We start from the raw sequence: 12,293 nt of genomic DNA on the forward strand, positions 1-12,293 counted from the left end.
CACACCATCAGTGCAAATATAAGGAGAAAGTTTTGTTTTGTTTTAATCTCAACATGTTTTGCTATAATTCTTCTCAAACAACAAGATCGCAGAAGAAGAAATTAAAAACATTTGTGCTAGAAAAAAAAAAAAAACAATTGGCAAAATCTCTCCTTCTTTGTTGGTTTGGCTAACAGACTTCTTTGTTCCTCAGCTCGTCTTCCTCTTTCTCCTCTCCTCGCTCTCCTCTTCCTCTCTGTCCAAACCAGATGTTCCCCAGCGGCTCCAGCTCTGATCTCAACTCTTTATTTATGTGAAAGTTTTCTCTCGTGTGGAAAAGTGGAAAAGCAGAGTTTCTAAGCTGAAATGTGTCATGAAACAACAACCTGTCTGCAGAGCGCTGAGCCGGGCTGTCTCTGTGGTTTGGTGTTTCAGGAGGAGAGAGAGCGGCTGCAGCTCAGAGGCCTGGCAGACGCTGCTGCTTCTCTGCAGCCTGATGAGCCGCGTTCTTCTCTGATCCGCCACTAGATGGCAGCATTGTGCCCAATCTATTCTGGTAAACCAGTGACATCTGCTTTTACTTTCCTCACTGAAGTGCATTTTACTGCTATTTACTGTATACTTTAATTTCAGTAAAGATATCAGTGGAGTGCTGTTACTCTGTGGTACTGCTGTTTTTTCTTCAGCAGATGATTTGAGAAGTTTTCCCACCACAGAAGATTTCCCAGCACAGTCACAACAGAGAGAAATATGTTTCATGGTATGATGTTTATTTGCAAAACAACAAAACAGGGGAAGTGTGATTAATATCAATACAATTGTGATCAATACAATTTCATTATAAAATATACAGACAGGAAAATAAAATTTGAGCAAACAAAAAATCCTGAAGTGTGACGAGATTCCTCTAGACACACCGACTTTACATGCTGATCAAAAGCTAAAAAAATGATATTCTACTTATGATTATATTGACATTACAGCACATGTGAAAGTTGCAGCTGATTTATTTGTACAGCACTTCATTAGAAGCCTGAGCCCACCTGGATCCAACTAATCAACCAATCACAGAGCAGAACGATCCAACACAAACACCAGGCAGCAAAATACAGAGCAATAATTTTTAAATGTCATCAGTAGAAAAATGAATCAAACTTTACAGTTTTGATGAATGCTGTTTCTCCTGCCACATCTTCACATTTACTGATCATACTGATCAATACCCAATCTGTGTTGGTGAACCAGTAACGTGTGTGTGTGTGTGTGTGTGTGTGTCCATCATGTACGTTCCTCTTTTTCCAGCAGGTCTATGTCTTCGCCAGGTGATGAATCACGGCGTCTTGGGTTGGAAAGGCTGTTTGGAGGTGAAACACAGTGAGTTGTAATCAGTGAGTTTCCTGTCAGGAGCTGCCAGCCCTGCAGACAGACCTGAGGACAGCTCTAATGCAGGACAGATGCAGGACAGATGCAGGACACACACATGCAGGACTTCATATCACTGCATGCAGGCCAGTTACAACAGATTGTACCAACAGTGTTAGAGGAAGCAGCTGTTAGTGCATCCTGTTACTTTTCCTTCTGGATGAAGCTCACATTCTGGATTTTGGGACATAAAAAATCACCATCAAAGTCAAACCACACTGTGTTTTGGTAAAGTAATCCATGTGTCATCACATGACATGTGACATCACATGTGAGTGAACAGGTGATCAGGAATGGAGGGATGCACTTACCCCAGACCGATCTGATTCGTTTGGAGGCTCCTGTACAAAAGAAATATATTTATTTCACAAAATAAGCATAACCAAAACTCAAATCTTATCTAAAAATGTGGGGTTTTATAATTTTTTATGGGTGAGAAACACAATTTTGTTTTGTATATATGCAAATGCATAAAAAATGACAATAAAGGCATCAATCAATCAATCAATCGATCAACCAATCAATCAGAGCCATACTTGCTCGGATGTTGCCCCAACGAGGACCGCGCCTGTTGATGGGGATCGCCGGCAGCCTGATGACAACACAGACAGATAGATAATACTTTTACTGTTTTTTTTTTTTTTTTGTGCATCAACAGCAGCTCCATTTGTAACAGCACACAACAAAAAAAAAAAAAAAAGAAAAGAAATTAAGACGAGAAACAACAACGAGCACATTTCCATAACACCTCAGTCACTGAGGATAATATGTAGTCCCATATCAGGGAGCTTCAGCAGTTTGATGGCAGCTGGACATCTTCACTGTTCAGAACATGGTCGGGGTTAGAGATGGTGTTGTTGGTCAGCCTCAGTGAGGTGTCATGGCTGATTCATGAAGTGTCTCAAGAGGTTGTCCTACACTCTTTGAACAGATGTTGCAATTTAGATTTTAAAATCATGGTCAAATTCTTGTGCCATGTGGCATTGTAGTACTGTAGAACACATAATGACACAAGTAATAAATAACGGTAACACTTTACAATAATAGTACAACAATTAAGGTTAGTTAATGCCACAATAAGCATTAAGTAACAGTTAACTAACCGTTAACTAATGTGTCTACGAATCATTTACTAATGCTGTTCATGCTAAGGTATTAATTTATATGTTATCTAAGGGTTATTGTAGATATTAACATTAGTAAATGCCATAATAATCCTTAAATAACAGTTAATTAACCATTAATTAACCTTTACGGCATTAACTAACGTTAAGTAACGTTAATTGTTGTACTGTTATTGTAAAGTCTTCTTATTACCAAGTTCGCCAAGTTCGGACTTGTGAACTTTGAAGTTGGGACTTGTTGAGGTCGACTTGGGAAAACAGACTTGGAGGACATACGGTCGTTCTGCAGTTGGAACAGCAGCAACTTGATGACTTCTCATCTCAACTGTCTGGGCAATATTTAACCAGATCTGCTGTAGTGTTTACAATAAAAAATAAAAATGATATAAACACTGCCCTGCCTCCTCCGTTTTCATAAATAAATTCCATTTAATTTAGTTAATTTAATTTAATTAATTACAGCCTACAGCTCAGAGAGCGTATGTTGATTTTATAATAATGACTACAACTCTGCCTCATTCTCATTTTCTTGAGATAATTTATCAGTTTTACAGTCATGAGTTCTCTCCTCAGGAGTTGCTGCCATCCCTGCTGGTTGGTGCCAAATGCATGCTGGGATACCTGGCTGCTCCAAGTCCACACAAGTCACCGACTGATGCCTCCTCGCTAAAAGGGGCGGAGCAAGAACACATCCGGGAATCTTTGAATTGGAACAGGACTGATGACGTTTCACAAGAACACAAGAACAGACAACAACGCAAATTGAGAAACGCTCTTTGTCTTGGTCAGTGTCAGCTGAGACAGGCTGGACAGTCTGGCCTCATCCACCAACACAAACAGCTCGTCATGAGCCTCAGACGGCCTTTGGTGCTGCCGCTGCTGATGGGAAAGTTGTGGGAATGGGAATGAGGTGTTAAGATCCAATGCTAGTTTGCCTTGGCTGCCCTAAAACAGTTTGTGAGCGTCATTAACATAACAGTCATTAACATAACAGTCATTAACATATCAGTGTCATTAACATAACAGTCATTAACATAACAGTCATTAACATATCAGTGTCATTAACATAACAGTCATTAACACAACAGTCATTAACATAGCAGTCATTAACATGACAGTGTCATTAACATAACATTGTCATTAACATAACAGTCCTTAACATAACAGTAACATAACAGTCATTAACATATCAGTGTCATTAACATAGCAGTCATTAACATAACAGTCATTAACATAGCAGTCATTAACATAACAGTCCTTAACATAACAGTAACATAACAGTCATTAACATAACAGTGTCATTAACATAACAGTGTCATTAACTCTCACCAGACTTAACATGCTCACATTCACTTTCATTAGCTGCAGAAACAGCCGTTCAGTTCACCGTTCATCAAAAATATGAGCATGTTCAGTGAACGCTGTTCTTTTAACGTGTTCATGTGCAACACTGCAGATATACATGCTGTAAATATTATGACAATATCCTTTGCATAATTCATGATGGACACCAGACACTCTAGATTCAGCTCCAGCTGCTCAGTACTTGTGAACATCAGCGTTCTCAGAATAAAATAAAACTAAATGTCATGATGTTGACTGATGAGGCTGACAAGATGTGTACACTGTCTCTTACCTCATGTCGTGCTGCTGGTTCAGCTGGACGTTGTCCACTGGTTTGTTGTAGAGCTGATGGTTGACTTTTCCCATCATCATCTTGTTGCTTGTGCTGTTCTTCTTCTTCTCCTTCTCCTTCTTTTCCTTCTTCTCTTTTTCCTCCTTGTTTTTCTTCTTTTTTTGTTTCTACTTCTTTTTCTTGTGGTTTAGCCAAAAGCAATAGTTTTGGATCTTTGCTTATTTCATCAACATAGTCAAAGCATTTCCCCGTTTTCTTATCCTCTTTGAGTTTGTTGGTCAGTGTCCTGTCTGTTGCTTTTTTCACACCGTCCTTCAGTTGATTTTCCCACTCTTCCAGAATCAGTTCATTAACTTCATGCTGTGTGTTAAAGCAACAACTACAGCATCCACACAGGGATTTGCAGCATCGACTACAGCAGTCCATCCGTTTACAGCATGATGACAGACAGGAGTAAAGCCCACCTCCAAAAACACCCAAAATGCAGATACCTAAGAGGACATATAGGCCCCGCTCCTGAAAAAGAAGCATTAAAGAACATGTTGCATTAACACAGTATTATTGTGCACTTCCAGCAACACACGTGAATCTACTTCATCAGTCCCACTGTTGAGTAAAGGGATGATAGATAGATAGATAGATAGATAGATAGATAGATAGATAGATAGATAGATTTTATTGTCCTTTTTCAGGATAATTGTTTTCATTTCCGTACAGCCACGAGGATTACACAGACAACATTACAGAGAGAACACCAACCAATACAATACCATACCAATACAATACCATAAGCGCATACCCGCCACCATACATATACATTTCGCCACAGTTACAGTCTTTTCATTTTCTTGTTCAGTTCAGTTATGGCATATAGGATGAAACTTTTGTTGAATTTTATTTTCTTCCAGGCCAACGACCTGTAGGGGAGAGTGGGGTAATTTGTGCCAAGGGGCAAGTAGTGCTACCCCTGTTATCTAGAAAACCATAGAAGAAGTTGGTCATGTGACCACATATTTTTGAAGAGGCATCCATTTCACTAACTCTGCAAAGAAGGGAGACGCATGGCTTGAGAGGTAAGCACATTTAAGTTCAAAAAACATTTTTTTGCCCTCCAAAGTAAAATTTCCATGATCAAGGTTTTTTGATTGCTGTGTTTGAGCAATTATAGAAAACTTTGAAAACAGTTCACACAGGTTTTAGTACTTTAGTAAGCTACACCATGAGTCTATACAGTTAGCATGATGTTAGCTCAAAACAGCTGGGGGATGCATTTTTTTCAAAATGGTGGGCTTGGGGTAATTTGTGCCAAAGGGCCTGGGGTAAATTGTACCAGTGGCACAACTTGTGATTATATACTATATATTACTTTATTGTATTTTATTGTTATTGTACATTGTCTTCTTACCTTTGATCACTAAAACTATTCAGATTCAGATGAAGATGATTTGCAGGTGCTCATTTTGGATTTTTTATTTTGTTCTGGGTATGTGTTCATGTGGCGCTAGGCCTTGTTATAGAAAAGTGGCCTGTGATCTTGTTAAAATAATAAATAAATGTTAAATAAATCATTTTGTATTGAATTTGTTTTGCTTTTATATAGCATTATCATTTGTGAGATTAAAATGATCTGTTTTACTTCAATTATTAATGGCACAATTTACCCCAGTGTATTCTCTCTAATGGCACAATTTACCCCGCACTGGGGGCAAGTTGTGCCACGAAACCACTTTTTTTTCGAAAGCTGTATTTCTCAAACAGTTTATAAAAGATCCAAAGTGATTGTTCCCAGGGATGTACAACATCTTAAACTATATGTGCATATTTTAGTTGGAGGCATTACTGTAATCCCCTCACTTTAAAGGCACTTTAAGTAAAAATTGGCACTATTTACCCCACTCTCCCCTATTGTCGGCCAGATGGAAGGGGTGTGAAATATGAATTAAGTGGGTGAATGGGATCAAGTCCTATGAAATGTGCTCTGCATGCAGAGGTACCACTATGACTTAAGAAAACAAGACAAACACTCACCAATGATGTGCCTTTGAGGTCAGTAATAATTTGTTGTTCCTTGGGTAAGAGGTTGCTCCTGTTCTTGGCTTTGCAGGCCAGTACTATCTGCTCTGGTGACTGATCGTTCTCACAGCACACAAACCAGTCTCCATCAATTAATACAGATGCCACCCATGTAAGACCTATAGAAGTTGCTTTGAAGATATTCTTAACTAAAACAAAATGAAACACGCCCGAATGATGTTGACATGTATATTTCAGCGCTCTGTAACATGCTCTGTCCGTCCACAGTATCACTAAAAATATTATAAAAAATGGCAGAGCCATGTAGACGACACACTGTCTCCTTCTTGGTTTACAAGTGCATGGTAAGTCCAGATGCAGCACAATATGGTAAGAAAAAATCAGAATGATGGAGACGTAGATGCTGGCTGTTCTAGAAATATGATCAGTAAATTTATTCAATGTAATCTTTAAGCTCTCCATGTTCAGCTCAAGTCCCCGTGTCTCTCCACTCCTGCAGCTTCACACTGAACATGTGCTGACAGGAAACCACACTCTTCCTGTTTTTGTATCACAGTTTGTTATGATTGCTTAGGCACGATTTTCAAAACTCTACACACAATTAGCACATCCACACACACAACATGCAGAACACGTCAAATCGTCAAAACCATATCATGTTACCATATGAAACACACACATTTCATAAGGCTTCATTCTGTCTGAATCAGTTACACACAGCTGTGTTTAACTTCAAACTTCAAGCATGACTGTTCACATCCTTTGCATAGTGAGTTTCAGCTCCTTCGTTCTGGCTGTCGCTTTGTGGTCCCTAAGGGTAGGCTAAAACGATACAGAAATAGTTTTGTACCCACAGCAATTGTAATGCTGAAGAGTAGGGCCACAATGTGAACAATTTTGATCATATTGAACTGTAGTAGGATCCATGGAGATGTCCAGGCACTTTTATATTCTGTGATGATGGCATTGTTTTTCTATTGTATGATTTGTCTGTTTTGATGTTTTGTGTGTCTGTGATGTTATATTGAGATTGCTGAGTTCCTGTCTGCACAACAAATTTACCTTCTGGTACTAATAAAGAAACCTTGACCTTGACCTTTTAGCAATTCTACCTCTCAGTGATTAGCCTGCTGTAAGTGAAGTACACAGAGAATGTGCAAATATACAGTCATATACAAAGATATATAATGCAGACTACTGAAAATATGATTTATTTCTTATTATACACTCAAAATTAGTCAACATGGCCAATCACAACAAAACATGTCCCAAGATTTATGCTACCACAGTACTGTAAATAACACTGTAAGCCCAGAAAATAGACAAAAATAAAATATTGTATTTTGTACTTTTGCACAACACTTCTAACATGTGTCATTTACATGGCCCTGACTCCACTGACTTCACTGTGGTAGTCAAAAGCAAAACATCTGCTCACAGCTAATAGAAATGACATGCATCACTGTGAAATCACTAGTGCACCTGCATCACTACCCTTTCCACCAATCACCATTCACCAATCAATCAGTATGCACCTACAAAAAAGGGGCCTATAAACTGTAAAACTGTATGTGAATTACAGTATTTCAGTTTTTGCCATCAATACAGTAAAATTCACTTCAAAGTCTCTCTGAGTTTGGATGCAATTCTTTACTGTAAGTTCCAGCAGCAACAGTAGAAACATATAATAAAGTTAAATAAAATAGAATAAAGGCTAAATATATATAATAAAGACTATAAAGACTAAAAACTAAAAATATGCAATAAGGGCTAACCTAAGAAAAAGAGATATGAGATGTGAAATATACAGATAGTAATGAATATGAAATATACAGATGGAATTGAAGCATATACATGATTGTATAGATAAGGAGAGTTAGCATGAAACCACGAAACCAAGAACCAAGTGGCAGAACCCGACGCCCGGTACTGGGATTCAGGAACTAACCAACTTGATTCAGCCTCTTAAGGAATCATCCCTTCCCCTCCAGTCTGAAAAACAGTGTGAATGTATATTAACCTAGGATGTAATATATAGATAATAAATAATAAATAAACAGTTAAGGTGCTGGGTAATGGATAATAAATAAACAGTTCAGGTGCTGGGTAATGGAGTGTTAAAACCAGAACTATACAGCAGACAGTTGCAAGTCTCTCTCTGACAGATGTGATTTGTTGTACAGTGTGATGCTTGTGGCAGGAATGATTTCCTGTATCTGTCCCTTCGACAGCGGAGCTGTAACAGTCTGTTGGAGAAGGAGCTCCGCTGTCTGTCCAGTGTGTGTGTGTGTGTGTGGTGTGTGTGTGTGTGTGTGTGTGTGTGTGTGTGTGGTGGAGAGGGTGATCTGGGTTATCCATGATGGATAACAGTTTGTTCAGGGTCCTCCTCTCCACCACAGCCTCCACAGTGTCCAGTTTGCAGCCAATCACGGAGCCAGCCCTCCTGATCAGTTTATTGAGTCTGTTGGTGTCGCTGGCTCCGATGCTGCTCCCCCAACAAACCACGGTGAAGAAGAGTACGCTGGCCACAACAGACTGATAGAACATCTCCAACATCTTGCTGCACACATTGAAGGATCTCAGCTTCCTCAGGAAGTAGAGTCTGCTCATCCCCTTCTTGTACACAGCTTCGGTGTTGGACTTCCAGTCCAGTCTGTTGTTGATGTTGACGCCCAGGTACTTGTAGTCCTCCACCTCCTCCACATCCTCTCCCAGAATACACAGTGGCTGTGAAGGCTTCCTCTTCTTCCTGAAGTTGATCACCAGCTCTCTGGTCTTGTTGACATTCAGCCTCAGGTGATTGCGTCCAGCCCACTCCACAAAGTTATCCACCACTGCTCTGTACTCCCCTTCCCTTCCCTCACTTATACACCCGACAACAGCCGAGTCATCAGAAAATTTCTGCAGGTGGCATGACTCGGAGTTGTACTGAAAGTCTGTGGTGTATAAGGTGAAAAGGAAAGGGGACAGCACAGTCCCCTGTGGAGCTCCTGTATCACTGACCACCGCGTCAGACAGAATACTGCCCAGACGGACAAACTGTGGCCTGCCTGTCTGGTAGTCAGTAATCCAGGAGACAATGGAGGTGTCGACACCCATCACCCGCAGCATCTCACCCAGCAGCAGTGGCTGGATGGTGTTAAAAGCACTGGAGAAATCAAAGAATGTGATTCTCACAGTGCTGCCACCACCATCCAGATGCATATGAGCTCGTTGCAGCAGGTAGATGACGGCGTCGTCAACTCCCAAATGGGGCTGGTAAGCAAACTGTAGAGGGTCTAGCAGCTCCTTCACCTGCGGCCTCAGGTGGGCCAAGACCAGCCTCTCCAGCACCTTCATCAGATGAGATGTGAGGGCAACTGGTCGGTAGTCATTGAGGTCCGATGGAGTCGACTTCTTTGGGACAGGAACCAGGCAGGACATCTTCCATCAGCAGCTGCCTGATGGTTGCCTTTGTCTCCCTTTACATCCTGTGATCTGCTTCATCCCAGTCCACACATCCCTCACGTTGTTCTGCTGGAGTTTGGCCTCCAGCTTCCTCCTGTAGCTGTCATTGCACCCCCTCAATTTCTCCCTGAGTTCGTGCTGCACTCTCCTCAGTTCCTCTCTGTCTCCAGACCTGAAAGCCCTCTTCTTCTTGTTGAGGAGTGCTTTCAGGTCGCTGGTGATCCATGGCTTGTTGTTGGGGTAGCAGCGTACAGTCCGGGTTGGCATGGTGGTGTGTTCACAGAACCTGATGTATTCTGTGATGCAGTCCATCATGTTGTTGATGTCCTCCCCGTGTGGCTCACAGAGTACATCCCAGTCCGTTATCTCAAAGCAGTCCTGCAGTGCCTCAGCAGCCTCCTGAGTCCACCTCCTCACCGTCCTGGTGTGAACAGGCTGCCTCCTAAAAAGGGGGACATACTTGGGGGTTAACAGGACCAGGTTGTGATCCGATCTGCCAAGGGGAGGAAGGGCTGTGGTGTTGTATGCATCACTGGTGTTTGCATACAGCAGATCCAAGGTTTTATTTTCTCTGGTGGGGCAGTCAACCTACTGGTGGAAAGTTGGCAGTAAGTTTGGCTCCAGCTCTGCACCCCCGGCGCCTCCTCCGCAGCTCCTCCGGGATGTCAGGCCTCGCTCTGGGCAGCAGCACAGGTTTACGCAGCGCAATCAGCTGGTGGTGAGTGTAAACAATGCACTCGCCGTCGCGTCTGTGACCCTCCACTGCCATAAGTGCAAAAGTGTCAAAAAAAACGGCCAGAAAGTTAAAAAGAGAGAAAAAGTCGTTGTCTCTAGTGATTAGACAATGACTGGTAGAAAAATGCAGGTGGCAGTACAGAAATTACAAAAGAAAAAATACAAAAACTAAGACACACACGGGAGCTGCTGCAACAGGCTGCCACCTCGTGCGGCGCCACTTATGTGTATGTGTGTGTGTGTGTGTGTGTGTGTGTATGACAACTTTATTGCAAACTGCAGGAGCGTCAGAGGGAAGGTATGAGGAGATCATGAAGACAGTCTCATAAACTGAAACTTAAATAAAACAAGTCAACACTTCAGTCTTCCTCAGGTGTGACAGCAGGTGGCTGACACGTCTTTATAGGGTCACATGATACACCCGGACTGGCTCTCAGGACTGTAGCAACATTAACAATATTAACAGAGTAAAAAAAATCTGAAAAATAACATTGCATTAAGGAGAAAAAAATATATAACAGTAACATGTAGAATAAAATATAAAATCTACATCTCAGAATACGTGTCATGATCCAACCGTTTTCAGAGGGTGTGTGTGGTGTTGTGGTCAGTGTTCCTCTTTTTCCTGCAGGCTTGATGGATCAGTATTATTTCAGTTCAATGTTATGCAATTCAATAATAATACTTAAAGAAATGAAACACTCAAGGAAAAAAAAATGTTTGAGAAAAGATAAAATAAAATAGGACTATAGATTTTTTAACTGTTGCACTGGCATCACTATCTGACAAAGGTTAAAAATCATTTCCATTATTCTTTGTTATACATCATTGGAAGCGTATTGTATTGTATTGTATTGTGTAAGTTCTACAGACCTTCATCACAAGCACATCTTAAAGGAATCCACACATCATGAGTCTACCTCCATCTAACTGATCAATAATCAATCAGTCCTGCACAGCCCGGCCCACCAGCCCAACACACAATAAAAACCTTTTCTGCACATACATAAAGAAAATTACTTATTCATTTTAAATGACATCAGTCAAGGAATAAATCACATTTCACAGTTTTGGTGCAAGCTGTTTCTTCTGCCACTAATTTGATAAAATCAAGAGCATCTGCTCTTACTTTTGTTACCTTAACAAATTTTACTGCTACGTGTTTTATACTTTAATGTCAGTAAAGATGTCAGTGCAGTGTTTTTACTCTGTGGCACTGCTGTTTTTCTTCAGCAGATGATTTGAGAAGTTTTCACACCACAGAAGATTTCCCAGCACAGTCACAACAGAGAGCAGTGACAACGAAAGAAACATGGAGGGACATAGAAATACAATTCCTTTCAGGTATGAAGTTTATTTGTACAACAACAGAAAAGGTGATCAGGAATGGACGGACGCACGTACCTGTAACTGAACTGACTCGCCTTCATTTGGTGGCTCCTGTACAAAATAAATATATTTATTTCAGAAAATAATCATAACCAAAACTCAAAACTTATATAAATAGTTTTAGCGGCCTCTTTGAGCCCATTGGTCCCTCAAAACTCCCTCAACATAAAAAAACAACAACAAAAAAAAAACATCTATACCTCGTATTCTGAACATAACACACTATCAGTGCAAATATAAGGAAAAAGTTTTGTTTTGGTTTGTTTTTTTAATCTCAACATGTTCTGCTATAATTCTCCTCAAACAACAAGATCACAGAAGAAGAAATCAAAGACATTTGTGCTAGAAAAAAAAAAAAAAGTCTCTCCTTCTTTGTTGGTTTGGCTTAAAGACTTCTTTGTCCACTAGCTCGTCTTCCTCTTCCTCTGCTCCTTGCTCTCCTCTTCCTCTCTGTCCAAACCAGATGTTTCCCAGTGGCTCCAGCTCTGATCTCAACTCTTTATTTATGTGAAAGTTTTCTCTCGTGT

The 12,293-nt window shown here is 40.6% G+C and overlaps 1 protein-coding gene across 3 annotated transcripts in view; it reads right to left on the bottom strand.

Annotated features, from left to right (window-relative positions):
* Window positions 1–985: 985 nt before the first annotated feature.
* The window catches only part of LOC115361783 (uncharacterized), a 58,420-nt gene continuing 47,112 nt past the window's right edge, over window positions 986–12,293 (bottom strand). The window contains exons 1-5 of one of the 3 annotated variants that reach the window (XM_030055412.1): window positions 6,190–6,668; window positions 4,162–4,677; window positions 1,938–1,993; window positions 1,713–1,742; window positions 986–1,333 (exon numbers count right to left, since the gene is read on the bottom strand). In XM_030055412.1, coding sequence (XP_029911272.1) covers window positions 1,258–1,333; window positions 1,713–1,742; window positions 1,938–1,993; window positions 4,162–4,677; window positions 6,190–6,657 — 1,146 coding nt within the window. In that variant the 5' untranslated portion in view covers window positions 6,658–6,668 and the 3' untranslated portion in view covers window positions 986–1,257. Of the gene's footprint in view, window positions 1,334–1,712; window positions 1,743–1,937; window positions 1,994–4,161; window positions 4,678–6,189; window positions 6,669–12,293 lie in introns of those variants that run through there. The other 2 variants (XM_030055413.1, XM_030055415.1) reach the window with 2 other exon arrangements.

Source organism: Myripristis murdjan, chromosome 7 (genome assembly GCF_902150065.1).
Source record: "Myripristis murdjan chromosome 7, fMyrMur1.1, whole genome shotgun sequence".
NCBI classification, from domain to species: Eukaryota; Metazoa; Chordata; class Actinopteri; order Holocentriformes; family Holocentridae; genus Myripristis; species Myripristis murdjan.